This window comes from Anopheles merus, chromosome 2L (assembly GCF_017562075.2).
Source record: "Anopheles merus strain MAF chromosome 2L, AmerM5.1, whole genome shotgun sequence".
Taxonomy (NCBI): Eukaryota; Metazoa; Arthropoda; class Insecta; order Diptera; family Culicidae; genus Anopheles; species Anopheles merus.
Window position 1 is genome coordinate 42,294,926 of NC_054083.1, and position 27,990 is coordinate 42,322,915.

The window sequence follows — 27,990 nt, forward strand, 5'->3', positions numbered from 1 at the left end:
TCTTTGTGTTTTAATGTCCTTGTTGCAAGGTGCCTAATGCCCAAAATATGACAACTAATTAGCTGTAGGTCGTAGTCTTGGAAGTTTTCAAATCGGTAAGGCCCTAAGTGTGTATCATTCCAGTAATAAGATACATCCGAGTGCGCCGTTCATCAAATTTAACGCACGATTGACGAGGACACGTGTTTACAGTTCACTCTCTGAATCCAAATTACTCTCATACCCTATAGATAGATGTTACCCCTTATAGATGATGAGGTTATTAGCATGCGGACAAGAAAGCCAAACCAAACGATCGTGCTATCATGCGCGCTAATAACGAGTAATTGCGGCGCACTTGTTGAGCACCTCGGTTGAGTGATCATGTTCCAACACAGTCGGGTGGAATGAACACTGATTGGGTTGGAAAGAAGATCTTCCCCCACCCCAACAGCCAAACCCTTTTCGCTCGTGTGAGTGACAACTTTCTAAAACAGTCGGAGGGGAGATATGAAACAGTTACTGAATGAAGGTTATTAAGGTGTATAATCGTGCGCATAATTACTGTCAGAGTAGGAGGGCATGAAGAGGGCACAGCACGTCGACGGACTCGTTGGTGTCGTGTTTTCCATAGTGCCCCCGCGGGGGGTTTCGAAGCCAATCTTTCGAAGCCAACCGACAATCGGGTGGCACGATCGGCGTGAATCATGCACTTTACTGTCACGGTTTTTTTTTTGCAATGTCACATGTTCGCATGCGGGTGATATTTGAGCAGGTTGTATTAACCGAGTGTTCGGAATGCATTGAAGGTGTTGCGAACGGTAAATAAAGTGGGCAATAATAAGACATCTTTTCCCGGGGACCACCAAGAATCTCTTACCACCCCATGGATATTCCTCGATTGGGTACGATCGATTGACATCTGTAATATCGAATGCTTCATCATTCGGTGTGTGTGTGTGTGAGATTGCGAATTACGGTAAGGCATGTGCAGGAGCGTGGTTGTGCACAAACGGCTGCAGTTATCGGAAGGAATGAGCTTTCGATCTGCCATTCCAAACGGATTCGCTCCTCTCACCGGTTGCCCGCAGCAATAACTTGCGACAAGTTATGGTCCATGCACGGGGGTACCGGTTGGGATGGCACCACCAGTTTGTGAAAAAAAAGAAGCAAAACAAACCTTCGATTACTATCTTAAGCGAAAAGGGCAGCCTCAACCCTCCGGGGACGAAAGAGTGCGAAAGCATACTAACTGGGCGGTTTTGTGTCCCATTTCCTTTTCCGTTTTCCTTCCGCTTTCGTGCAGCAGCGACCGGTAGTAGCAGCGCGGCCCGAACGTCCCGCCAACCGAGGGCTGGAACGAGCGAGACCACCGCACCGGGCGCATCAGTAGCGGGCGAGCAGCAGCAGCAGCCGCCGCCGGCCGGCAGTTCCGTGGCCGTTGTTGCAGCGGCCATCGTAGCCGATCGACGCCGACGGCGACATCAGCAGCAACAGCAGCAGCAGCTGGGCGGACGTAATCTACCATCGCTGCCGGTTCTGCCGCCGAGATCTCGCGGACCGATAAGGGCCCCGGAACCACCGCCACCGTACTGGGCGCACTACGCACACCGACCGGTTCCAGCTGGCGAGAGGATTGGTGGTGCCGCATCCTCCTCCTCACCGTCCACTGCTGCCCACGGTCGTGGTAGTGGTGGGGGTGGTGTACCGGCTGCTGCTGCTACTGCCAGCAGGCACCAGGCAGCCACGACCACCGACGACAGTGACACCAGCAATGACAGGCCCCGCGCTCATCGTGGCAGATCAACGTCCGGTGATAGCTCGTCGATTGGTGCGACCGTACGCAGAGAGGGTGGAAGGGGAGGCCCGAGAGGAGGGGGGCCCGAGCGAGCGGAACCCGCCGCCGTACTGCGGCATCGCTACAACGTACCGAACCAGCAGCGGCAGCGCATCAAGGAGCATTTGCTAAGTAAGTACGGCGAAGCACCCACTTGGGAGACCATCCTCTATTTTCCCAAGAGGTTATTTTCCCGCTACAGAACACACATCCGGATCGATGGCGATGTTGTCTTATTTGCTCTTTTTCTTCTCCCCCCCTTTTTGCTTCTTCCCCTGTCTCCTGTGGTATGGCGCGCGGCAGGTCAGGATGCATTTTGTCCCGATTTGGTGCGAAACTGTAAGAATATTGCGACCGAATCGCCGGAACGTCAACCATCGCCCGCGCCGGTAAAGTACGCCGAGATTGGTGAAGTAGGCCGCGCTCTTGCAGCGGTTGCCATCAACGACGGTGCGTCAACGTCGGCTGTGGGTCGTAGGGTGCAGCAGGAAGACGTCACTGCAGCGTCCAGCACGAACGACGCGCTGCCGTCATCTTCCGCTTCTGGCACGGGTATCGGTGGTGCTGCACCATCGGCAGCTACTATGGGTCAAAACTTGAGTATTCGTAGACCAAAGATTTCACTAACATGGGTGCTGCGGGAACAGTCGCGCGAAGGAACTGGAACGGCCGGGAGTGGCCCGACCAACCAGACGCATCCACAGCAGCCGCCAGTGTTACAGAGCATCTCCGGGAAGTGCTCTCCAGCAGGGTCATCGCCAGTAGATAAGACGAGTCAGTGCATATTGGCTGGAAGTGGACATGGAATGGCTGCTGGTGTGCAGAGCACTGCAGGGCAAATCACAACTTCCGGTACAGGAATAGGTGCCGCTCCTCTAGGTCAAACCAATGGACCCACCTCCAATGGAAGTACACTAAACGGGCATACACATCACCATCATCACGTGATCGTGAGGAAAAAGTCTAGAACGCGCAGCAAGGAGCGACTGTTTAGCGAGAAGTACGTCAGTGATAACAATCTCTCGGAGTACCACAGTGAGAAGCTGCGCTCCGTGGTGCATGCGAACGAGTACACTGCCGCACCGACTGCCACTCCCACAGGTGCCAGCTCCAACCTGTACCGAAAGAGCAACCGCAAGAACAGTGAACGTTTGAAGAAGAAGGATCGGCTGCTGCTCTACCCGAATGGGACCACCGTGGTGGACGGACCGGTGCATCACAACAACAACAATCAGCACGCGATCAATCTCAACAAGGAGCCGGCAGCGTACGGCGAAGGACTGAAGGAGAAGCTGGCAGTAGCGCTGAAGAATACCTACTCCGAGCCGTCCCTGTACACGACGGTGTCGGAACCGTCGGCCTCTACCAAGCACCGGCATCACAGCAGGCATCATCACAGGCGACGGCGGGAGCGCTACCGTTCGCAGCGCTTCGGGTACGAGATCCAGAACGTGGACGAGTTCCTGTCCAAGTGTTCGCTGTCCTCGCCCGGTAACATACCCGTGGTGCTGTCGTCCGCCGCGACGCTGTATCAGACGCGGCCCGGCAGCTACCAGATCGAGATACCGCTACCACTCGGGATGGTGGTGAACGCGGTGTTCAAGAACCAGAACTGGCTGTACGTGCAGACGCCCCACGCGGAGGAGGGCTATGTGGCGTACGACACCTGTCTACCGCTCGGTATACTGCCATCAAACCAAAGGTAAGATGTTCGTGTGCTCTCCTCTGTTCTGGATCTCTGCAATGTCTGAATTGCCTATGTGTGTGATATTCTTTTCAAAACAGATCTTCATCCAGTTCGAAGCCTACCCCTTGCTGGGAGTCGAACAAGGACGTCTTCCCGAAGCCGTGTGGCAACCTGACGGACAGCGAGAAGGAAATACAGCAGCTACGGGGTGGCACGCGCTCTGAGGGCCGCCGAACGCCCCGGCTGAAGCGAAGCAGTGCCAACAGTCGCAGTGCCGTGTCGATCACCGCCTGCAACAGTGAGCGGGATCTGGACTCGCTGTATTTGCGCACGGTAGCGTCCAATCAACCGAAGACGGCCGATGGGCAGGCACAGTACGCGCAGCTGAAGCTTACCACCAAGGTGCTGAACACGGTCGTTCCTTCGGCCAGGTCGGAGAAGTCTTTGGCAATCGAGCAGCTGGAGAAGCTGATCTGCTCCGGCAGTGGCGATTACGTGCATCTGCTGAAGCAGCAGCAGCAACAGTTGCTCTTCAAGCAGCAGCAGTACATCACGCAGCTGCGCCAGCAGCAGCAGCAGCAGCAGCAGCAGCAGCAGCAGCAGCAACAGCAGCTCTGTAAAGCCGACTCTCCACCCTCGATTGGAAAGCCTACCAAAGTTATCAATGGAAGCAATCACTTGCGCATCTCACTTACCGGTACGACCAACGCGAATGGGACGTTATCGGTGCCTGGGAGTGGAGTTTGCACAGCGGGAGCCGCCGCTGCGGCCGCCGTTCGACAGACACTGCTTGCCATCACGGAGAACTACTGCTCGGATGCGGTTTCGGTGCACAAGGGCGATGTGGTAACGCTGCTCGCCTGCAAGGAGTACCAGGAGAAGGGTTTGAAGAACTACAAGCAGTGGTTTTTCGTGCGGACGCGCGACGGCCACGAGGGATACATACCGGCGGAAGCGGCCGGACATGGGTTTCTGTAATGTCTCTCTGAGGCCGGCAGAAGTTTTTGCAGCGGGAGAGGAGTTTGCCGACTGGTGCGTCTTGGATGCATCTTCAATGTAGACCTGCTTCTGTGCGGGTTAGTCGACTTTAGATAGCGTAAGCGTTACTGTTTAACCAAATGATATTTAAAAGCAGCGTAAAACTTCCATGAAATAAGTGCATGAACGATAATAAATAGTTATCACTCGCCGTGATAAACCATTTCAATTTGAAAGTATCTCGAAGGTTGTTGCCTTATTTTTATGATATCACGATGCCGTCTCCTCGTTGCTGAATGGGTTATTTTTGCGCTTACACCAATTGTATTGTATTTTTATTCATTTGATCCCGCTACAACCATATCTTTTTGGTTCTTGTTTCTTGAATAGGTGAAAGAATTGGAGCAGTTCCACTCCAGATCGTGTCTACAAGATCTGAGTTGTACTTTATATCGGATAAAGATGTCTGGTTTCAGAATCCTGTTATGGAATAAATCCCTGTCCAATAATTCTTCAATTTCTGGAATGTTACGGCAGTATTTCAAGATATTTAATTCCAATCACAAGCATCTATTGCAGATCTGGTTGCAATTCATGAAAGTTTTATGCACATTACAGGAAATACTGATATGAACATATTGTTCCATTAGTTGTTTGGGCTACAGAGGCTCTTAGCCAACGACGGTTGTTACTCAAAATTTGAAAGATAAAACGCTGAAGAAAAATAAATCCTTCATTACAAATTGTAGAATAAGTTATTTGAAATAAATTTTCAAATATCTTATAACTTATTTCTATTTCGTATTATATTCTATTTCTAAGGCAACGATCCTTTCAAACAATTGCCCCAAGTGCTCCATGGTAACCACGTTGCAGAGCTCCTGCAGAAAACACGTTGCCATGGGTATGTGCTTGGTGTACTCGGTTATAAATAAGCTGCAGGCGTGCAAACAACTCCTAGCATTTTGTCATTGGTTTCTTCCGGTACAAATTATGTTAGTAGAAGCTACCGATGGCCGAACCAGTGCGTAGAGAATTAAGGATCTCTCATCCTCCGCTGGAGCCCATCGTTCGTGATGGTAAAATGTAAGTGGTTTTCCCTGTGTTCCCTTTTGAAAGCAAGCGTTTAATATTCAACTTTTCCTCACCCACCCTTCAAGCCGTGAGCAAATCGAGCTGGAAAGCAAGGGCCGCCGGGAGTATCGGAAAAAGTGGGGCTACATCACGCAACCGGCCACGACCGAGTTCTACGACCTGAAGCGCAACAATCAGAAGCTGCGCGAGATACAGCAGGCCCGCAACCAGAACGTTAGCCTGCGCGAGTACGATGGCCACGGGGAGTCGTTTTTCGTCTCGAAGCAGATGTTCAAAACGCTGCTCGATACGTGCCGGTGTGGCCGGAAGCGTACCAACACCCACGCGCTCAAGTGTTTGCAAAAGCCGAAAAATACGTACGAAAAGACGGACGACGAGGAGGAGGATGAGGAGCTGGAGAAGCAACGCAAGCAGCAACAGCAGCGTGAAGGGCGCAGAGCGAAGAACGGTTCCGGTGGAAGTGCACGCGAGGGAGAGGAGGATGTGGAAACCGTCAGCAGCTACATACCGAAGGTGCCAACGTTGAGCTCAGGTATTTTGTGCGAAAAAGGGGAAATTCTACAAGGGGATGTGGGGATAGAAAGTGGAAAAAGGGTCACACGAATGGAATTCTTGGGACAGGATGACGTATGGAGGATACATTCTGGAGCATCTTCACTGCTTGTTCTTCTTTGGCACAATCAACCCTCTCTGTGTTTGGAGTAGACACAGATTCTCTGTGCGACTATTTTTTGTACTGAATTCAAGAAAATCAATTCAAGAATGTAGGACTTTAAACTTAACTCAATATTTGGAAGGATTCTAGTTCGGTTGTAGAAAATTCAGGGTTTTAAAAATGTGCACTGTACTTTTTTGCATGCAACTTACCTTAATTTTATCCGTGAGGAACTGTTCTGCGGCTGAAATGAAGCTTTCAACTGCTCTAGATTTTACTTCCATACGTTCCTTTCAACACGTCTTCACCAACTGAGTAATTAAGTTTGAACTGAAACGAAACGAAGACAGCAATGGTTACTTCGATTAGTGTGCTAATACGAATTCTTGGATGAAGTACAAACTGTCAAACGATAAAATTTAAATTGATGTAACAACTGTCACAACTGTTGCTCCTCTCTCTCTCTCTCTTCTATCTTCAGGTATGTACGGTTGGCCCCAAAACCGTTTTGTAGCGATGGAAAAAACGACGTACTATGTATCACCACGGTACACCATGCCCGGACACCCGATCGTCGACAGCCATCCGTACAATAACATCATTCTTAGGTAGATTACTCTTAACAAATGAACCATTCAAGCCACTGCACACACAAGCACATAATAAAATCCTTCAACACACACACACACACACACGCATAAAGCAATTACGATTTAGCATTAATTTTATTCCGCAATAAACGTACATCGAACCAATAAGGAGTTGTTTGTTTGTCTGTTTCTGTTCCCGAATCAAATCTACGGTCTCCACCACCTTCATTCAACCTAGCTCTGCACCAGCTGCGTCATGCCCTCGCTAATGATCTTGAGCGTTTTCATGTCCTTGTGTATCGTGTCGATCAGGAACGAGACCGCCTTCTGCTGCATCGTCAGGAACGATTGCATCTCCTGCGTGGCGTCCTTATCCAGCGTGTACTCGTTCAGGAAGTTGCCGTGTGCCCACTGGTTCCGCTGCATGCGCATCTGCGACAGCAGCTCGCTCAGCCGGCCACGGAACTGGGTCGGGGTGGACACGAGCGCGTGCATGTTTTCCAGCTTCGTCCGTATCGCTTCCTCCTCCGGGGACAGCGCCAGCCCAAGCTTGCGCGTACTTTCCTGCTTCACAATGACGCGCAGTATGCGGTGGCTCAGCTCGGCAAAGTTGCGCCGATGCTCCGCTATCTTGGCGGTCGTGTTCATGTGCCGCTGCTTCAGCTCGGCGATCTCTTTCTCCACCTTCGCGAGGTACGAGGCATGGATTTCGGTTTCGTTCTCCTGACACTTGATGCGCCATTTGAGCTGGGAGAGAGAGAGAGAGAGAGAGAAAAACATTTTCATTATCAATTAGCACACGTTAGCACAATCATAATCAAAACAACTCTTACATCCTGAAAACCAATCATCGGCACCGGTATGAACCGCTTCGGGTCGGGATTATCCATCTTGGCCTGTTCCCACATGCGCGGATCGATACCCTTCGGCGGATTGTCCAGATACTCCTTCAGCTGGTCCTCCTCCGGCAGCACCAACGCAACGACCGACTCAATGCCGAGCTGGGTAAGCTGCTGCTTTGGCATCGGTTGATTGAGGTAGCTGGCCACCTCGGTGGCCAGCACGCGCTTCACCTCGTTCGAGATGGTTGACTTTTCCTCGATGTAGATAATGACCTGCACCTTCGTGTCGTTGATCGACTTGACGTTCTCCACCACGATCGTAATGTTCGGTTTGTTGCCAAAGATTTGGTTCATGCTGGCAATGAATTGTTGCTGCTGCTCTCTGCAAAAAGGGGAAAGATAAATTAAGCAAAAGTGCAATTGTTACTTCCCTCTTTTGCGATCGAAATCGTATCCGACACTTACTTAATCTGTGCCACCGTTTTGTTGATGGTCAAACCCACCAGGCCGGTTTTGTTGTCCCGGCCGGGCAGCTTGCTGTAGCCCATCGTCTTGAACCGGCACAGAAAGTTGGACGGCGTAATCTCGACCGGCGGTGCATTGTGCGAGTAGAACGATTTGCCCGTCCCGAGCATTGCCTGCAGGTAGTTCCATTTCGAGATGACCGTGTCCCGCTCGTCGCCAAAGATGGACACATTGAACACGGACTGCACGAACGCTTCCTCGGGCGAGAGGGCTTGAGCGAGCTGCTGCTGCTGCTGCTGTTGTTGTTGTTGCAGCTGCTGCTGCTGTTGCTGCCCGAACGCTGACTGTCCAAAGTTTAAACCACCGGCGGCCGGCTGGCCAAAAGCCGACGCACCAAACGTGCTGCCAGTGCCGAAGCCACCGAATCCGGTGGCAGTGCTTGCTTGTGACTGGCTCGCTCCAAGCCCCCCGAAGAACGATGGGGCGGAGGTGGTCGCTAGCGAACTGCCGAACGGTTGCGCGGTCGCGCCGAACCCACCGAACGCTGGGGCACTCGTGCTGGTGGCAGTGGTGGCTCCAAATCCTCCGAATCCGGTACCAGCGGTCGATGTGGCCGTACCGAAGCCACCGAACGCGGGTGTTGCCGCTGTAGCAGTGTTTGTGCCGAACCCGAACGTCGGTGCCGAACTGGCGGGGGTCGCTCCGAATGCCGTCGTCGTTCCACCGGTGGCCCCGCCGAATCCTAGCGTTCCGAAGGCGCTCGTGCCGGTGGTTGCCGTTCCGGGCGCGGCACCGAATGCGGGAGCTGCTGCCGCCGTTGCACCGAACGCGGACGTGGCTGCCGGCTGACCGAAGGCGGACGTTGCACCGGTGGCGGCGGGTGCACCGAAAGCCGGCGTCGACGTTTGTCCACCGAATGAGAAATTGCCAAAAGCCGCTAGCGAAACAAGAAAGAAAGACCAAAAACCGATAAAGTTAATAGGATTAGCTGGGTTTGTACTTTGGTACGCTCGTGTTGGACAGCGAGCACAAGCGTATCACGCCGGACACGTGCAGTACCCGTGGACGTGGTGGAACAGCTCGACCAGAAGACGAGCCGTCAGATCGTATGGCCACGCGATGGTAGGCATGCGCTTCCGGCATGTGCAACCCCTTCGTCGGGAGGCAGAGCTTTGTTTTGAATGCGGTTTGCCTTCCAATTGCAAACAAAAAGTGGAATATTATAGAATAATTCAAGCAAAACATTACAAATAACAATGCGTCGTCGTCTTCAAGCACGAATGTGTCTCGTTCTAAGAATTTCCAATATAAATCACCAGCACCGGATGGTATTATGCTAAAAGACCGTATCGTACCCGTCCTTGGCTTAAAAATGTCTTCCTTCAGCTTACAAAGAACGAACATTCTCGCTTGTAGCCGTAGCCAGATTGTTGCCGACCTGAATACTTTGACTACAAATTGAACAGTAAATCGGTCAACCATCAGACGGTGCGCTGCAAAAAGGGGAGCGCGCTAATTGGATTGCGCGTTTCGTTGTTTATCGAGCAGGACATAAGCATCCCTGGTCAGGTGGCGGCCCCCACCCTCAGGATGTCAAGGAGGCTTTTCAAAACATAGTGGCGCAATAGTGGTTGCTCCCCTCCCAGGCTGCTCCCTTGGATGGATTGACCACGGTTTGGCCAAACAATCGGCAATCAGTGGCTTCAGTTGGTGATAGTGTTCGGAAGCGGAAACACTGCGGGTTTCGTTTTAGTGCTTTCCAATAAGTGTCACTGGCTCCCGACAGGGCTCAGACGTTTTCGGTAGAGAATGTTTGCTTTCTCTTCTACGAAGAGGGTAGCACTGGTTTTGTGACGTAGTTTGTGCTTCTTTTGTTTTCATCTCTTGCGTGTTGCTTTTTAAATTAGTAAAGCAACGTTTTAACGACCTCTTCAAGTGCCCGAACACACTCACCCCGCACGCGCGTATAGTGGAATGTGCTTTTATGCGGTGTTTTAACCAGAAGCCAAAAGACCAAGTGGAAAGGGGAAAAGATCGCGATCGTTCCTGTCAGTTGACCATGTACATTAAATCTGGCCACCGTTTTCTCAGCGATAAAGGTCAAATCATTTTCCCCGGACCACCGACCCGTTCGCCTGCGCTGTACTATCAGACGAGCACCGTGCCCGCGACCACAACCAGCACGACGACCACGATGGCTACCCCGCCCGGAGGTGTTAGTGATGAGAATGGAAACTACATAGGTAGCTTTCGCACGGGCATGGAGCATTTTCGAGGGAGATTAAGTGTTTTCTTTTTTTTTTTGCTTCGCTTACAGTGCCCGACATGTGGCAGAGCAAATCGACTACCGGATCGGACATGCTGTCGGATAAGATCCAGATGTTCTACATCTACATCACCGTCACGATTACGTCCGTCTTCATTATAGTTGTGCTCGGGATTTTCGGCTACATGTGCTACAAGAGGTAAGAACAGTTGTGTTTTTTGTTGTTGTTAAAGTGATAAAAAAGCCCTAATTGGGGGAATGTTCTATTCTCCTGACACTACCACAGGAAAGGATTCCAAAACATCGATGGCCCACAGTCGCCCATCGAAACTACGCGGCGAAGAAGCAGCACCCACCGATCCACTCGAAGGTACTCGCGTAACATGTCCAAGGAGAGGGAAGCCGCCGCTTCCGCCACTACCACCGAAGACAACCCGGGACAAACGTTGCTGCGGTAAACCAGGCGATTAGGAAGCGATTTTTCTATTTGTTCATATTTTTACAAACGACGGTCGCCTTTTTCGCACAGCAGTTTCGTGCGATGTAAATTATCTAGTTGAGGGACAAATTATACTATTCTAGACGATGCAATAAATTAGTGATATTTTACGCCAAGGATGGCGATTTTTGTTGACCAAAGCGAAAGAAGCACTTGACCCCGTTTCCCTGTTTCCTGCTGCTGCCCATCAACACTTACGCTTGGCCGGCGTGCTCGTTGAGCCGAGCGCCGATGTGTTTCCAAAGTTGAACGACATGATACCACAAGCACGGGCGGAGGCAAAGAACACACTTATTGATTTAGCACAACTGACACAACCGGCACCGTGCGATGCGGTTCTTTTAATTAAATTAAATACAGCACAGCGAGGTAGAATTTCCGCGCCGCGTTTCGTTTGGTTGTGTTTACAGTTTTGACAGGGCGCCGTTACCGTGCGGCCAGACAGGGTGAAATATCAAGGTGGATTAAAAAGATCAGGTGGTGGAATCTAGAGCATTTTGACAGTTCGTCACTTGACGTAAGGTGCCCAGAATTCAAACTTTGTTTACATTTATTTAATTTGTTCATTTAATTTATGTACCACATTTTTTTCGAATAAACTTTAAAAATATATGTTGGGCTTTACGAGTTCTTATTAACAATTAGCACATAGATTGAAGTGTATTATTTCGAGTTATTTCGTAAATTAATTCCATAATTCATTGTGTTTTATACACGTTTAGGATAAAAACTAAGAAATCATTTATATTTCATATTTTCAAATTCTCATTATCTCATTATCAGCGAGACCAAAGACTGTGTAGGAAAGAGGTCAGGAAATTTGTTTTTTAAGAAAGACCCCAAATAGCCAGCTCGTACTTTATAGCTGATTTAGAGCTGTTTAACGAAAAATCGGTCCGATGTCGTACTTTGTGGCTGATTAAGAGATAGACGGTACTTTGCGGAACTATGGAGCTTTTTAACAGGCACATGGTACTCTTTGGAACTTTGCGGCTGATTAGCACTATATGTAGGGTTCATGATGGAACTTGAAGGCTTGTTAAGAAAGGGTGCTGAACTTGGTGGAACTTTATAGCTTTTTAATGCATGACATCGGTTCAAGGTGGCTCTTGTCAAAGTGTCAAAGACAAACGCCGGCAATAATCTCATTGCTGCTGCACAAGTTAGATTCGTTAAATGAAGAATGAATATTGAGTGAAGTGATTGTGAATTATCAGTAAATTGTGTAAAATTTTGAGTAATTCATCAATACAAAAGATTAAAAAATATACATATGTGTTTAAACGAAACAAATCTTGTTGTTTATTTCATCGATGACGCTTGCTTGAAAGTAAAACACAAAGAAAAATAATCCCTGGCATCGTGGCATAAGGAAGCTGCTTAGGCGCCGTTTGAAAGACCCACATAGAACTTTGATGCTGTTTATCTACTGCAAAAGGCGAATTAGAGCAGCGATCTTTAGCGTGCCAAAATGAGCTGCTTAGGCAGCGGTCTAATCTTGTTGCGCGCAACATTGTTGCTCGGAAACATATCGCTGAGGTGGTCTATGAATGTTGCTTGCAACATTTCGCTTTGACATTGTTTAGCGTCAAAAAATTGCTAATTAACAGCTCAGAGTTTATTTTTTATCATTCACTTGTTGAATAACGTGTTGAAAAAAACAAAATATACACCAAACAATGTATTATAAATGCTTAAAATCCAAATTTAGCGGATGTCAACAAAACGCACACTGCTGCTGTGTCATTTCATACACCCGATCATCATGACCAAGGTAAATAAAAAATGTTGCCAGACAAAAATCAAATTGGATTGAATTTGGCATGCAACAAAGTTGCGCTAGCTGTCAAAATCCATACATTTCGCCAGCAACAATGTTGCGAGCAACAAGATTAGACCAGTGCCTTAAGCAATTCTGGCTATTTGGGACATGAAGAAAGATTTGACAAATAGCCAAAAGTTCGTTACAGGTTTGACATATAAGAGCCCTTTTCGATTCAAATTTGAATTATGATAGAAATGATAAATTATCATTTTTATCATCACAGGAAAATTGATTGTTGAATGTTTCACCAAATGTTTTGATGTCTCTTTTAATAATAATGGTTGAAGGGTCCCTACCCGCAAATTTCCGTTAAATGCCTTCTAATCGCCTTGTAATCGCCGGCGAATTGAAGGCGATCAGCAGTGCATTTAGCAGCAATTAAATGCCTTTAAAATATGTCAATGAAAAATTTCGCTTTTAATTTGAAATTTGAAATTGCAACTGTCAAAAGAAAACCTTACAAGTGTATTCAACACTGCACTGTTGTAGTGTTCCCAGATATGAGCGTGACCGCGCGGCTACATGAGGTGAAATATACAGCGAAATCAAGGACCGTAAAGATATCAGGTCAAGTTATAAGCCCGTTTTGACAGCTAGGTGGAAGAAGAATCAACGAAGAAAACTGACAGTTAGTTTTCCGCGTTTGGCGAACGCTTCTAGTTCTCGAAGGAAAATTTCCATTTTAAATCACGGGCTGTGTTCTAATAAACTAAAATATTCACCCAAATTGATCTCCACCAAATATTGACCATGCAAAACGTAAACAATCCATCAATACATATACAAGCGGAAAACCATCTGTCAAAATCGGTGCCCAGGGGGGGGGATCGCCAAAATCGCTATAACTGCACCTCATTATATATTCCACCTTGAGCGAAATGAACTATTTGACAGGTGAAATATCTGACAGGTATAGCTAAAGGGTTGGGGGAGACACAACATCCGCTTTCGAAATTCTATTTAAAATAATATCTTCTCAAGCAGAACATTCCCTAATTGGAAGAAATTATTAACTGTTGACTGAAAATTAACGAAGTGCTCTATATTGAAGCTATTTAATGGATTTAATTACGATTTTGTGCACGTTATTTGTTTACATTGCTCATCAGCTGGTTGCTGTGATGCTTTATCCGTCAGATATTTCACCTGTCAAATAGTTCATTTCGCTGTATATTTCACCTCATGTAGCCGCGCGGTGAGATTCGATAGCACGATTTACGTGTTATGTTCTCTTGCGTTAAGCTATGAGCTATTTCACTTTATTAATGATGGTCTGCATTATTCGGTTGTTAAAGACCAACCCGTTGAAAGGTGTTAATATATCAAACTCATTTCGATAAATCTAATAAAATGAGAAATGAGATGCATATTTCTCCCATCCTGATAATGATGGGTGAAGATAGAGTATATTATTATATTTTTTAAAAAGGTATTATTTTCATTTTGCTTCACAAAAAGTTTGTTTATATTCATTATAGAAAGAAAATATTAATATAAAAAGAAATAAGCACAGAAAAAAGATCATAAAAAATCAGGATTTGAACACACGCTTTCTCGGTTCGGAACCAAAAGCGTTGTCACTGCTCTATTTGGCAGTTACATTAAAAAGGGTGCAAAACCAGTATATATACAAGCGAAGATGGCGGCAAGCTATCTGTTCTTGTTGAATCAAAAAGTTGAAATATTTCGAAAAGAACCCGTTACAGCCTTGAAAGTTTCGGTTGAAATCTTAATTCGCCTTCTAAGGCGACTAAGGCCTTAAATGCCTTCTGAATGCCTTCAAAGCCGTTTAATGCTGGTACGGGTTTGATAAGTTTTCTAGGGCTTTCTGCCGTCACATGGCATCCAAGATAGTCAATCCGATTTTGTCTAATACTTGACCTCGTACCTACACAGTCTTTGAGCGAGACACATGGCAATTTAAGTGAGATTAGAACTCTTACTCACATGATTTTAAATTTCGTGCCGAAACAAATCTTCAAATCATTTTTAAATATATCCCATGTTTTCAATAAAACTATACCATAGAAAAATAAAAATGCACTTAGTAACAAAGAATTCTGTTCTATTTGCTATTTGTGTGCGGAAACCATTGGTTATCGGTTTTAAAATGATGTAAAGTCCCTTAACTATGGTGACCCCCCAAAGGCCTTTTCCCACCATCTGATCTCATTTATCCACCTTGGTTTGGACGTCAAAAATCCTCGCCTTGCCCAACGGGACCACAACTGTCAACATCAATATGGCGGTTTAGCAAAACAAATCGTGCGTGTGTGTGCAGGAAAAGTGAAAGAGTTTTATGAATTAAGGGAAAACTGCGTGTAATAGCATCTGTTCCGTCGCTGGATGAATCCATTTCCGCTCCAAGGCGTCTGCTTAGCAATTGGTGGCCGGCAGTGGTAAAGATACCGATCTTCCCAAACTTTCTCGCGTGCACCTACCATCACAAGTTCCACCACGTTGAAAAGAAGAAGAGGAAGAAGCAGCCAATATTACGTGATAACACACACACCGTTTTGGCAGCGAGCGAGCGAGGAACGTTAAGCTCCAACTTGTACCGTGCGGGCGGCCACCGGAATCGCTTCACACCGAACAGCCGCGGCACACGAAACGGGCCCCGAGAACACCCGGAAACCTGCAGAGTGTGGTTCCCCTTCCCACTGGAACACTGAAGAAGAAACATCACGAAGATTCCTGTGGCAGAAAGGCGAACGAAAGGAAGGAACGCGAGCCAGCGGTGAATCGGCACCAGGTAATTCCCAGCCTCCTGTCATTCTGATCGTTCTGGATTCTTTTCCCGCTGCCTGGTTTTAGCGGCTTCCGAAAGGAACCGAGAGTCGTAGATTTCTTTTCATTTTAGACAAAATGCAACCAATTGAGAAGGCACAGTGCCGCAGATCATCGCCTCGCTGGCAGAGATGACAGAGCGAACGAGCGAGCGAGCGAGAAAGAGAGAGCGAGCGTGAAAGGGCGCAGAGTAAAAACACGATTACGTATCCCCTTCACGGGGCGAGCGTAGAGAAAAGAGGAAAACGGGGGTAAAGATTACCACCAGCTGGCGGGGTAGAGATTACCTATCCAGAAACGTGCCATTTCGACGTGCTCCTATCATCCGGCATAGCTGCGGTGCCGCCGGGCCGCTAGGAAGAAAACACTGTTCCGTTCTCCTACCCAACGTGGTTGCGCAAGTGGGTTCATAGTGGGTTGCGGCCAATTGAAGCATAACGCGTGTGTTTTCACCGCCAGATTCCGTACGTACGCGTGTGTGAGTGTATCTATGTGTGTCTAGTAAATGGGTTGGTGCGTGCGTGAACGTGTTCGGTGCTCACGCCAGGGACTGAGAAAACCTGACTCGAAACCCCTTAGTGCGTGTGTTGGTGTTAGCTGTTGGCTGAAGGGAAAGATTTAGGAAGGGGGCAAGCAAGAGGAAGCACCAAAATGACTGCTTCAGTGCGTGCAAGAAAGTGAACGGGGAAGAAACACACATCCACAGCCCATTGCTTTACGCTGCTAGTTCGCGGTGTGACTGTCGCAAGAATGGCTCAACTAACACGATGTCCACCATCATCTTGGTCGTCGCCTGCTCTTCGTGCTTCGTTATCGACAAACTGTGCGGTGGACAAAATCTCAAATTATGCAAAAGCAATCACAGCAGCCGCAGCAGCAGCATTACGCGAGTACGCAGCCGAACTGCTGCTGCTACACTTTTCATGTGCTGGTTCTCTTTCTCTCGCTCTGTGTACGCCCTAAAACTTTCTCGAAGCCCTAGCGCTGGGCAAGCAGCTACAAGTGGCGAGTAGCAGTGGAAGCGTTTATTTTTAATGATCCCTCACCAGTAACGGGGGCGCTGACAGGCGAGCTGGATGATCGCTGGCGGCCGCCCTTTCAGCCCCGCAGTCGCAGTCAGTCCGGTTTTGCATCCCAAGCACACGCGTGTTTGGGATGGTGCGCCGAAGCAAAAGCGCTGTCAAAAATTGCGCAATACTCGCGCGATGAGAACAAAACAACACGCAAGAACAACACACTGGCAGCGGGTAGCCGGCTGTTTGTTTGACGGAGAGGTGCGGTAATTTGCACTGTTCTGTACGGCACCGTGCTTGCACCAGCTGATGATGGGATTCTGTTATTTTGTACCAATTAAAAACAATTTTACATTGGTGTGTGGGCATGTGTGCGCTTGTGTTCGTGTGCACAGGCGTTGGTAGGTAGGTAGTGTGATAGTGGTGGTACCGCTTCCGGTGGTTTTGTTTTGCGTTCGGATGGGCCAAAGCATCCTGTCCGACAAACGGTGGGACCGAGGCATCCAGCCAATCCAGCCAATTCAACCTTGAACGATTGCTCACTGACCCGACGAGAAGGACCGGCAGATAGTGGCGGCTATTCGGTTGCGCACAGTTGAGCTGCTCTGCTCCGGCCCATATCAACCGGTCTCACTGACCGTCGGCCCCGGTTTCTTATATGAAGTCGTCTCGAGCGCCGCAGTGCCATTCTATTTGCTCGTGAGTTGGCGATTCGACCGGGATTCACCGCGCTGCGTGTGTGTGTGTGTGTTTATGGAAAATGCACGATCTCGGATGTTGTGTGTCACAAACGAAACGAAACAAACAGCAGAAAGCTGTCAATTGTCTGCTGAATGATATTGCATCGCAGTAGGCCCCCGGAGCCAACGTCTCGTATCGTTTGCTGCGAAAGGAAGCGAACACGAAGCCCGAAGTTGAAGTCGTGAGTGAAACTGGAACAAAATCTAACGTGTATTGTGCAGTGATCGTTTACAGCAACCGTGTTTTTTTTGGCAAGTACAATCCGCCTGTACCGTACTACTTTTAGGGCCTTGAAACAGACGATGAACCGGCGCTTGAGCGAATCTAGTAAGATTCTTCGCGGGACGGAGCGGCAGTGTAATCAGTTGGTGTCGTCCTTCAGCCGCCGTTACTGCGCTACTCAGCAAATCAATAATGAGACAGAGTAGGCCGCGCGTTTGTACTGTGGCTCTGAGCACCTTCGAAGCGCTGCCAAAAAAAAAAAACGGACATTTAACTGAACCGGCTAAATAGTAAAATATGAAAATATTAAACTCATCACGCACAACTATCGAACGAACGGAACGATCTGGGAACGCAGCAGTACAGGATACACACGCCCAAAAATACCACCACCAGGCCGGCAGAAAAACCGGTTCCACGTGATATTGCAGCAGCAGCTGCCCGCACGCTGAGCTTGCGTCGCGCGTTAAATTCGCGAAACTGCCGATGGTCAAGCGCAAGGAATGCGAAAAAGAACCCTTTTTTTATAGCCCCGAATCGTTTATGGCTTAGATTGTTGCAGCAAAGCATGGCATTTTTGTTGTTGTTGCTCGTTTTATTACACTAACAACGGGACGGGGAAGTTTTTTTTTCTGTGCGCCCAGGTCCCGGTTTCAGTGAGCTTAGCCGGGTGAGATTAAATCAAACAAATAGTTGAACGATGATGAAGAGGAGTGCAGCGTCCGTTCAAATAAGACACGGACACATCTTACTTCACACGTCATCTTTGCAATTGTTTGCTGTTTAGCGCTGGAAAGTACGGGCTACGGCACATTCGCTTTAGGTGCCGGAAGTGTGGTTGTCCGCGGACATCAAACGAGTGTGACATCGAGCAAATACTTGAGACTTTGAAGAGCTACTGTTTGTTGTTGTTCTTTCTAGAAATTGGATCGTGTAACTCATTGCCAAGGCAGAAGATCGCTAGTGTGATACACCGGAGCGTCATCGTTTAAACGCAGCTGTAAATTAATATTGTTATCGCGTTGGTCCGTTTCTGGTTGGAAGCTTTTTATCGTTTATTAATTTAATGTAACATGCTTTCAGACTAAGAAGAAGAACGGCGTTTAAGGCGTTAGAGCTATTTTAAAGGAAGGTCATCATCATCATCATCATGGCGGCGTTCACGTTTGACGTCGGTTTTTCACACAAGTCTGGCCGTTTGAAAATGAAATGCTTACAACTGTACCGTGCGATACTTCACGATCGCCATGAGCTTGTGGCTTAAGCCGAATGGCCGCACACAGTACAACGTGTGTGTGTGTGTGTTTTTTTGTCGCTTTCGAAACGTGATTATCGAGCACTGTTGTACGGCGTGAATAATGAGGGTCGCAATTGTTGGAAAACAAATTACAAATTCGATGACACACGCACACACACTGAGTACAATTTCCCCAAGTGTTTGTTCCCCCGTATTTTGTGCACTTTTACACACTACGAACTCTGTTGCCCTTTTACAAACCCACCCATGTGTGCGAGTAATTTATTTATACCAACTTTCAACTGTTTACTATTTATTTGCAGTATTTTACATCCCTTCATCCCTGCAAGTATTGGGCCCACTGAACGGAGCGAGCCAAGTAGTAGTAGTAGAAGTAGTACGTCGTATGCCGCGCAGCAGAGTAATTGATCGCTGACGCACCGAATTTAACCACCGAACGTTCCTAACGATCACAATCAGCCCGTTTGTTTTCAAAATTAAAAGCCCGTAGCGAACGGAACCTTTTGCTGCGCATCGTGCTGCCTGCCTACCGGTTTGGATGGTACAACCGTCGCTGTGCTGTTTGTGCGCGGAAAAGTCTATCAAAGACGGTAAGTGTATGTACTTACAATCATTTGCACAGTTTGTTCAAGCAGTTCGATTCGATTCGATTATGGTAGTGAACAATGATATCCAATTTGGTCGAGGGGTATGTTTTAGAACATTTGGCTTGTTGAGATGATTCACGGATGAAATTGGTGATTGTGACTGTTTCATGTACGTTTGCTCCAGAGAGTAATACACTCATTTTACAGGATTTTTCAGGAGTTTATATCGTTGTGGGACATTTTATGGACTCTTTCTGACGTGAAATGATCTTTGGGATAGGAATTGGACGCTATAGCACACTTGTGAGACAAATCCAATAGGAATTTCTAAGGAGTCTGTCCAAAAAGGGTACCATAGAGTCCAATTTCCATCAAGTGAAGCTCACTTCCCATAAGAAAGAGTCAAAGACCCTGTATTGGATTTTGAATTTAATACATTTTCCCTTCTGTTCTATACTTTCTCCCTGGAAATAATATTAAAAAAAAAATCATATCGAGTAAAATATGCTTATTTTCGGAATTTTCCTTTCGCCCGCCAATAGTGGTTGTGGTGCCCTGTTTTATTGATTTTTCTGCTGCTCCCTTATTGAACCCAGCAGTAGCTGCGCTCTGGTCTCTGTGCATGTGTGAATGCGTACCAACAGCACCAACACTTGGGTGTATTGGTGCACCACCCTTCGATGTCCTTACGCTTTGTTGGGCTCATCGGGCATATCTGTAGAGGGTATTGCTACATACACGGTAGTGTATTCCACTACTACTCTGTAGCTACCTTTAGAATCGATGAAACGGCACAGTAATAACCTTCTTCATATGCGTCATTCGATAAAAACAAAAATTACACCTTCAATAGCAATGAGATAAGGACATTTGTTTATGTAGAAAAAGAAGAAAACACCCGACGAGACGATTTACGACGAGTGACGACGGTAGAGACTAAAAATAAACAAATGATAGGGTACTTTCAGGTATACTGTATGGATTTAACAACAGTGCTATAGGTTGTCTGCTGTATTTTGTGGTTGTCAACGATTTGTTGGCGACATAAAATCGTCCCAAATCGTATAATACCCTTCAAGAAGCTTACCATTTCGGGACAGCCGCTGGTGCTTAGCTTCATTTCATTCGAACAAACTTTCTCTTACGGCTCATGAAATGTTTTGGCAGGTGGGCTTAACACACAGCACGAATGGTGTGTGTGTGTGTGTGTGTGTGTGTGTGGTGTGCCTTGGTTAATGAACCTTGGAATTCGTTCCCTGAACTTGGGCAGTGCCCTAACCTTGGACCGGCGATGGAAGCTACGACGCTTTGGTGAAAGGGGTTTGGGTGTGTTCTAACGATTTTTGTTTTGCGTAGGACGGGAAAAATCGATTAAGCAAAAAATCTGGTCGTTTTGGTATAGTTTCTGTTCTGTATTACTGGAAAGGTTCTGGGTCGGGATGCATTTCAAAACGAACCGGGAGTCTGATTAAGGTTCTCGATAACCATTGTCTCTGTTCGAGTTTTGCTTTCCAGTACTTCAACACTGCTATTGAGGTCAGAGTCATTGAAAGCGCGACCCTACAGTACATTAGCAGTGTCAGTGTGCATAGACACCGACCGACCGACCGAGCCGTCGCGCGCGCGTTCGCGATGACGGTGCGAATTTCAAGGTCAGGGTGTGATGAGCACAACCCTACATACGTTTGCGGACGACTTGTGCGTTTTGTTACGGGTTTATCAAAACACGAGATTTTTTTGCTTTCTGTTGTTACACAAGCGCCAGCGAATGCCGGAAGGAAATAATCCTATCAGAAGAAGTGCTTCTTTATCCTCGATCCGATCGTCTAGCTGGAATTTGTTTAATCAGCAGCCGATGTTACTCTCTTACGGTATTCCGATGGAATGTAATGGAAGAATCTGTTTGCGCCCGTGTTTGAGAAATAATCATGCAAAAAGGCATGAGTTGTCAACGCTGTTTATTATTCTAATCAGCGGACCTCTCCGCTACCCTACTCAAGGCTATCGAGATATAGTGCTGTGTGTGTGTGTGTGTGGCACGGAAGCTCGAGGTAATGCTACTACATGTGTGTTTAATCGCGTACCATTTTTATTCTTATTTTAGTGTTGCACTATTACCGCACCAAGAGTACGATTCTAGGATCACTACGTAATGCAAACGCAAAGCGAAAATTGCACACGCGATTACGCGCACGGAAAGGCGTTGCAAATGTCGAGACACCAACTATCTTCGAACGCTGGTATGAGGATGGACGACCTGGTCTACGTGTCGCAAACGAACGCGTTTGCATTACTGCGAACCTGGTGCGGACGTGTTGCTAGTAGTGTAGCCACGATCATGCTCCCTTCGACGAAGATATACCGGCTTGGTAGCCGGTCCTGCAATTGACAATTATATGGGTGATATGAGTGATGAGTTTCACCTAGCATCTTGTATTACGCAGTACGCATAGATGTGTGGTTACGCAGCGTTACGCAAACGGGAACAAAAGGAAGGAAATTCCGGTTAAACATTAGCGCATTCGCATACAAACTAGGTTGAGAGGGGACGGCAGTAGTGTGTTTGCACGTATTGCACACTAATGGGAAGGAAATTTGCCTTCAATCTATCTCCTACTCCTGCTCATTTGCCAGTTCAATGAATGTTGTTGTGTGAGCGCTAAAAATAAATTGCAACAGCAGCATCGCCCGTACCCGTCGTGTGTACCCGGGTGCGTTTGGTTGGGTCATGTGCAATGCAGATGGCTGCGTTGCATTGTAACCGCCGTGTGTTGCAGTGCAGTAGCGCAAGCGATGTGCTCAGTTGGAAAAAAAGGTTAATGATTCACAAACTTTTTTGTGAGATATATTCGAATAACAAAAACGTGATGCGTTCCACCGACAACTGTATCTAAGTTGCTGCGTGATTAGATGTGTAAGATTCCATTCTATGTGACAAGATATCGCACGAGATTTACACGATCAGCTTACAGCAATCAGCTTACGCTTCGCGACCGCCACCCGCCAAAGTGGTTTAGTTTTGAAATGCCGTTTAACGGCAAACGTGACCAACGTGACGCACCGATACATCTTCTCGTGCCACCCGTGTTGTCTGTGGGCTCTAGTAGTGGTGCCAATAATGCGCAATGCACTCTGCCATCCCTTGGCGGCGTCAACCGGTTGCGACTGATAATCGTTTACGATGGTTTTTAGTTCGTGCGAAACCGGCTCTCGCTCGCTAAGGGTTTTGACGAATGGTTTGTTTTGGTTTGGCATTCAACCATGTGGCTGGAGTCATATCTCCCACCAACCATCCCACCGGTTCCCCCGGGTGCAAGGTCGAACACGGCGGGTGTGAATCGACTAAGAGAACCCGTTCGCTCTCCACTTGTAGCCCGGCACACGCTCTTTCCCCCTTTACGGCGCGATTGTGGCCGATAATCTCCCGGAACACCACAGGTCTATCGAGCGCTCGTGGTTGGGTTTTATCAGCCGTTCCTGCGCTTCGGCCACCGTTTTGTCATCAATGTCTCAGCATTACGTCACTGTGATTGATGCTACTGTTACTGCTAGACGCCGGCTTGAAGCTATTATTTTTTGCTGCTCCAACGCGCGATAAGCTAGAGTTGAGAGTGAGCAATGGGGAGAGCCACCCTTAAGGTACGCCTGTGTGTTGTGATGATGAGTGTCTGGACCGGGAGACCGGCTTGATGGACGGCAATCACCAACACTAGCATGGGCCGGGGAGAGAGTAGTAAAGTATTTGTAAATATATGATACGCCGTACATGACCAGCGCCTTGGCATTTGCTTTGCGGCAGGGAAACATCGCGAACAGCACAGCGAGTGAGTTCGTACGGCCGGCGAAAAATCGTATCGGGTACGTCGTGTTCAGTTGAGGTTCAGCGATTTCTTATAGCATTCCTTTTGTGGATGATTTGTGGCTTTTCTTAGTAGGAACTGCTGGATGGTGACGATCCTCGTGTGCGTGTGTACAACTATTGAAATTATCGTGTGTGCGTGTGGTACAATGATTAGAGGCGCACTTTTATCGCACGGCGATTACTAAAATCAGTAGTTGATAATGGTTGGTTTGTGCGGTGATCGCGGTTGACATAGTTCACTAACAACCTGCCGCTACTGGGTGTCTTGAACCTGGGGCAGAATGCCACACATTGGATACAGCCACACACACACTATTGGTTTTAGTGGTGGCACACGCGGTCAACACACGATGATGGACTCCTTCCCAACCGTGACCGCTGGAACGAACCCGCGATAACGTGTTTATTTGATAAATGGCGGCCCAGGAACGGAAACAGTTCGATAAGAACAGAGTTGCTGCGCTTCTCAAGTAGACGGCTCTATTGTGCATCCAATTGGAGCAATAAGTTTCGATGTTGCCAGTTTGCTCTGTGCCCCCCTCGTGCACTGGAGATAGCGACCCCAATCGCGTCGGTGGGAAGTTATTCGAAGTGAGATTTTTAGGTGTGTGGATGGATGCGGCATTTTAATTATCATCCTGGTGATTGGACCAGAACAGTGCCTCTGAGGGAACGGACCGGTAACGACGATAATGATTCGCCTTGACATGACCTGAACTCCGCCGGGCTGAACTCGAGTTGCGTTGCGAAATCTGGTTCGCTGGCGGAAAGATTGTTCGATCGAAAGTTGAAGCGAAAATGTTGAAATCGAAATGACTCCCACTTGGGTGATGTTTGAGCAAAAAAAAGCCTCCTTTTATCATGTCCCCTTTGCACTGACCGTTTTTGTCGCTCTTATTGTTTTATTTCAGATTAAGCAGCAGCAGGGATCGGAGCTGAAGCTTGGCGAAGGAGAATGTTGACCATCTAACGATAAGCGAGATAAATCAACACGCGTTCATCGTGCGCTACAATCACCTTCCCAAACGCCTGCGACAAACACGCAGTACCGGCGGAACCTATTTGCAAATACCGGGGTCAGCAGACGGAAAGAGAGAGAGAGAGAGAGAGAGAGAGAGAGAGAGAGAGAGAGAGAGAGAGAGATAGAGCCGACCCGCCCGCTTGCAGTATATGTGATGAATTCGGACGAATATGAGCAGCTGCCGACGTCGAGCGTGCCGGCCATCATGACGGCCGGTGCGATAGCGGGCGTGATGGAGCACTGCGTCATGTACCCGCTCGACTCGGTGAAGACGCGCATGCAGTCGCTCACACACATGCAGGCGCACGACACAATCACGTCCACGCTGCGCGACATGATCCGGCACGAGGGCGTGATGCGCCCGTTCCGCGGCGTGATGGCGGTGGTGGCCGGGGCCGGCCCAGCCCACGCCCTCTACTTCGGTGCGTACGAGTGCTCGAAGGAGCTGATCGCGACCGTCTCCGATCGGGACCATCTGAACTACATGCTGTCGGCGACGGCGGCCACACTCGTGCACGACGCCGTCTCGAACCCGGCGGACGTGGTGAAGCAGCGGCTACAGATGTACAACTCGCCGTACAGGTCGATCATGCACTGCGCCACCCAGGTGTACCGGACGGAGGGTTGGCGGGCGTTCTATCGCTCCTACTCGACGCAGCTCGTGATGAACATACCGTACTCGGCGATCCAGTTCCCCACGTACGAGTTCTTCCAGAAGCTGCTCAACAAAGACAATAAGTACAACCCGCCCGTCCACATGGTGGCGGGTGGGGTGGCCGGTGCGGCCGCCTCCGCCCTGACCACGCCGCTCGACGTGTGCAAGACGCTGCTGAACACGCAGGAGGACGGGGCGGGCAAGACGCGCGGCCTGGGGGAGGCGGCGAAGAAGATCTACCGCACCGCGGGCGTGATGGGCTTCTTCAAGGGTATGCAGGCGCGCGTCCTGTACCAGATGCCGGCGACCGCCATCTGCTGGTCGACGTACGAGTTCTTCAAGTACATACTGTCGCGCGTCAAGAAACCGGTCGGCGGTGGTTCGACAGGAGCGACGGCGGTGGTGGGTGGAGGCAATGGTGACCTGCGGTACATGATACCGGCGAGCGCTGCCGTCAGTGCCGAGGCGGCCTCACCGGCTGCCGGCTGCAGCGCCGTCAACAGTGCCAGCCTGCTCATCCGAAGTCCGGAGCGTGAAAGCAGCGGCGGTGGTGGTGGTGGTGGTGGCAGTGTGGCCGGAGCGGACAGCAGCAAGGGAGGGAGCACGGCGGCCGGGTTGATCCCGCGCGGTGGCCCCGAACTGCCGGCCATGTCCGGTGCCGGCATCTACGGTGCGATGAGCTACAACACGATGCACTCGAATGATACAAACCACCTAACCGACGTCCGAAGGACGAACTAGAGCGCCTGGCAAAACGATGGGGAGGAGAGGGGGGGGGGAGGAGGTGTTGTGTGGAGGGAGTGATTGGCTCCCCTTATTGCCATGCCTGCCTTCCCTCCCCTCGGGTTTAGATGGGGCAAACCGACGACGACCCGGCACTCGAAGTGCGCGGAACATGTACGGTGTGTTGATAAGTTAATAATATTGTTGGTTTAGCGTTTACTAGGTGAAGCAAGCAGAAAGAGAGAAGGAGAGAGAGAGAGAGAGAGAAAGAGAGAGAAAGAAAAAACGAGCAGATACATACACACACACAGTAAGTCACGGCGATCATGCAGCATCATCTCGATCACGGTGGAAATTATAGGAGAAAGGCAAAAACGGCAACGTTTAGATAGCGAGTTAAAATCAGCATCTGAGGCAAAAGAGTGAGCTGTTTGTGCGTGCGTTTGCGTGCATGTGTGTATGTGTGTGAGAGAGAGAGAGAGAGAGAGAGAGAGAGAGAGAGAGAGAGAGAGAGAGAGAGAGAGAGAGAGAGAGAGAGAGAGAGAGAGAGGAAATTTGCGTGAGTCCACGTGTGCGCGCTCCAAAAGAGAACGGCTTCGAAGAAGAATCATCTGTTCCCGGGCGCACGCGCGCGCACACAGTCAGTTTGCGTGTATGAAACCGTGGGCGCACCTTACAAAGTACAGCGTTTTGTTAAGTTTACCTTATCACCGGCGAAATAGCAGAGTGTGTGTGTGTGTGAGAGAGAGGGAGATAGAGAGCGCGGGAACGATGGTTCAGGCAAAATGGGAAGATCACAAGAAAGGATCAGAAAGATCAGGGGGACCCTGTTCCAAGGCCGGCGGATGGAATTGGATGGAAAACAGTGAACGATACTGTTGGTGACCGTTTTGTGATGTTGTGGAAATGGAGAGAGAGAGAGTTACTTCACACGCACAGATCGGTCGCACGTCATTGGCCACGTGATAGGATGTAGGATGTAAAACAGTCGGACAAAGGGACAGGACGACCTGCTTGTCGATTACATTGCGCTGTCCCACTACCATATATATAGAAAGAGAGAAAGAGAGGGAGAGAGCGAGTTATACAGAGAGAGAAAGAGGGATAGAGCACACGAAGCGCATGTCTCGAAGACATCGTTTTAGTGTGCCGTTTTGTGTGCTACAGTCGGTCGGAGGGGAAAGGGGAATACAGTTGGCGAATTCCCGCTCCTGTATTAATCTTCGCATAGTCTTTGTTCCGTATTTTTTCCCTCCATTATTTTTCGGATTGATTTCGGAAAAGGGAGGAAGCGGTGGGACGCTTTGCCTGCTGGCCATACCATCACATCTCATTGCCACCGCTTTGGTGAAAGTGATCATGGGAACGATCGTGTGCTGTTGGCAAACGGGGAGGGTAGAAGTGGCATACAGCTTCACCACGCACGAGCGGAACTTCAACTTTCCCCAAAATGCAGCTGATGATGATGCCCCATTGCAACGAAAAGGATGTTTGCGAGCCTTGTCCTTCGCGAGACGCCCGCGCATGTGTTTAGTGGGCGTGTACGGCAGTTTCCTATACTCATTATCAGTTTGTAACCATTTTACTACGATGCCATTTGTAAATGTACAGAATGTGAAAATGTTGATGTTTTTCTTCTTTTTATTAGCTTTCATTTTCGGTTGTTTTTTTGCTCAAGATCGCGCGCGGGAACTGCGGAAAAGAATGGAAGAAAGGGGGCTGAAATCAATGAAATCAAATTAATTGTATTGCTGAACACACAATAAACACTGTTCTTCAAAGGGGACGTAGATCGCACAAACGCTTTCGCGATCGAGAACCCGCTGATGAGCACTCATTACATTCGACAAGTCAATTACATACAGCGGAACGTTAAAACGAGCACAGGCTAGAGGCGATCGTTTTTGGAGGGGGACGGTGGGCTCGCCACCAGCAACATCCATCTGACGATGCTCCATACCTCAATATGTGTTTCCTTTCTAAAATGAACCACTTTGCTCTACGTTTTTACGTTCCTTCTTTTTGATTGGATGTTGCTTTTCCTTATGCTTATGGCATAAAGCGCAACGCATCGGGAAAGAGTTGGTGGCAGCGTTCGGGAAATGGCAACACGAAAGGGCATCACAATGTGTGCGTTTCTCCCGTAGCTGATGGATGGACAGACGACTCCCCTTTCCCCAAAGGTACAAATAAAAGCAAGGGCTGGATAGAATAAGATGCTGTAAGCGCACTGTAAGTGAAACTTGGGCAGCCAGCGACAAACAACAGTCACAAAACGTATGTACCGTAAAAAAAAACACACACAAACATACCCGTCTCGCCCACAGGAGATTCGAAAAACGGAAGAAGAAAAAGGAATAAAACAGTACTATTTCAACAACCTGTATATGCATTTGAACACAC

At 48.5% G+C, this 27,990-nt stretch overlaps 5 protein-coding genes and 1 long non-coding RNA gene across 23 annotated transcripts in view; 4 read left to right on the plus strand and 2 right to left on the minus strand.

The window, feature by feature from the left end:
* Positions 1-4,481, plus strand: part of LOC121591877 — a 40,962-nt gene extending 36,481 nt beyond the window's left edge. For all 5 annotated transcript variants that reach the window (XM_041912924.1, XM_041912923.1, XM_041912922.1 and 2 more), the window contains exons 3-5: positions 1,286-1,948; positions 2,120-3,518; positions 3,602-4,481. In XM_041912924.1, the coding sequence (XP_041768858.1) occupies positions 1,286-1,948; positions 2,120-3,518; positions 3,602-4,481 (2,942 nt within the window). The remainder of the gene's footprint in view (positions 1-1,285; positions 1,949-2,119; positions 3,519-3,601) is intronic.
* LOC121591882 overlaps positions 1-6,597 on the minus strand; it is a 27,456-nt gene extending 20,859 nt beyond the window's left edge. For 3 of the 4 annotated variants that reach the window (XR_006004573.1, XR_006004572.1, XR_006004571.1), the window contains exons 1-2: positions 4,450-4,542; positions 4,199-4,363 (exon numbers count right to left, since the gene is read on the minus strand). This is a non-coding gene — a long non-coding RNA (uncharacterized LOC121591882). Of the gene's footprint in view, positions 1-4,198; positions 4,364-4,449; positions 4,610-6,443 lie in introns of those variants that run through there. The other variant, XR_006004570.1, reaches the window with a different exon arrangement.
* On the plus strand, positions 5,341-6,944 carry LOC121591880. Its single transcript, XM_041912927.1, has 3 exons — positions 5,341-5,567; positions 5,642-6,108; positions 6,713-6,944. Exons 1-3 carry the CDS (start codon positions 5,494-5,496, stop codon positions 6,841-6,843), a joined length of 672 nt encoding a protein of 223 aa, XP_041768861.1. The 5' UTR covers positions 5,341-5,493; the 3' UTR covers positions 6,844-6,944.
* LOC121591879 (probable nucleoporin Nup54) lies at positions 6,938-11,333 on the minus strand. Its single transcript, XM_041912926.1, has 4 exons — positions 11,092-11,333; positions 8,129-9,065; positions 7,655-8,045; positions 6,938-7,568 (listed from the first exon to the last, which is right to left on the minus strand). The coding sequence occupies exons 1-4, from the start codon at positions 11,147-11,149 to the stop codon at positions 7,056-7,058; spliced, it is 1,899 nt and encodes a 632-aa protein (XP_041768860.1). The 5' UTR covers positions 11,150-11,333; the 3' UTR covers positions 6,938-7,055.
* On the plus strand, positions 9,845-11,009 carry LOC121591881. Its single transcript, XM_041912928.1, has 3 exons — positions 9,845-10,371; positions 10,446-10,593; positions 10,681-11,009. The coding sequence occupies exons 1-3, from the start codon at positions 10,113-10,115 to the stop codon at positions 10,850-10,852; spliced, it is 579 nt and encodes a 192-aa protein (XP_041768862.1). The 5' UTR covers positions 9,845-10,112; the 3' UTR covers positions 10,853-11,009.
* Positions 11,334-14,949: 3,616 nt separating the features above from the next.
* On the plus strand, positions 14,950-27,973 carry LOC121591843 (mitoferrin). 11 transcript variants are annotated; one of them, XM_041912872.1, is made up of 4 exons: positions 18,403-18,506; positions 18,565-18,613; positions 19,042-19,329; positions 24,100-27,973. In XM_041912872.1, exon 4 carries the CDS (start codon positions 24,364-24,366, stop codon positions 25,603-25,605), a length of 1,242 nt encoding a protein of 413 aa, XP_041768806.1. In that variant the 5' UTR covers positions 18,403-18,506; positions 18,565-18,613; positions 19,042-19,329; positions 24,100-24,363; the 3' UTR covers positions 25,606-27,973. The 11 variants fall into 11 exon arrangements, with proteins under 11 accessions (XP_041768805.1, XP_041768812.1, XP_041768807.1 ...); XM_041912871.1 differs by lacking the exons at positions 18,403-18,506; positions 18,565-18,613 and adding an exon at positions 14,950-15,470; XM_041912878.1 differs by lacking the exons at positions 18,403-18,506; positions 18,565-18,613 and adding an exon at positions 15,948-15,969.
* Positions 27,974-27,990: the final 17 nt, after the last annotated feature.

Bases quoted from the DNA above. Each gene is read 5' to 3' on its own strand.
- LOC121591880 (XM_041912927.1), top strand. From the start codon at position 5,494: ATGGCCGAACCAGTGCGTAGAGAATTAAGGATCTCTCATCCTCCGCTG. The intron at 5,568-5,641 runs GTAAGTGGTTTT...CCACCCTTCAAG, and splicing joins ATCGTTCGTGATGGTAAAAT to CCGTGAGCAAATCGAGCTGG. The intron at 6,109-6,712 runs GTATTTTGTGCG...TTCTATCTTCAG, and splicing joins GGTGCCAACGTTGAGCTCAG to GTATGTACGGTTGGCCCCAA.
- LOC121591881 (XM_041912928.1), top strand. From the start codon at position 10,113: ATGCGGTGTTTTAACCAGAAGCCAAAAGACCAAGTGGAAAGGGGAAAA. The intron at 10,372-10,445 runs GTAGCTTTCGCA...CTTCGCTTACAG, and splicing joins TGAGAATGGAAACTACATAG to TGCCCGACATGTGGCAGAGC. The intron at 10,594-10,680 runs GTAAGAACAGTT...ACACTACCACAG, and splicing joins GGCTACATGTGCTACAAGAG to GAAAGGATTCCAAAACATCG.
- LOC121591879 (XM_041912926.1), bottom strand. From the start codon at position 11,149: ATGTCGTTCAACTTTGGAAACACATCGGCGCTCGGCTCAACGAGCACG. The intron at 9,066-11,091 runs GTAAGTGTTGAT...TTGTTTCGCTAG, and splicing joins AACGAGCACGCCGGCCAAGC to CGGCTTTTGGCAATTTCTCA. The intron at 8,046-8,128 runs GTAAGTGTCGGA...CCCTTTTTGCAG, and splicing joins AAAACGGTGGCACAGATTAA to AGAGCAGCAGCAACAATTCA.
- LOC121591843 (XM_041912871.1), top strand. From the start codon at position 24,364: ATGAATTCGGACGAATATGAGCAGCTGCCGACGTCGAGCGTGCCGGCC.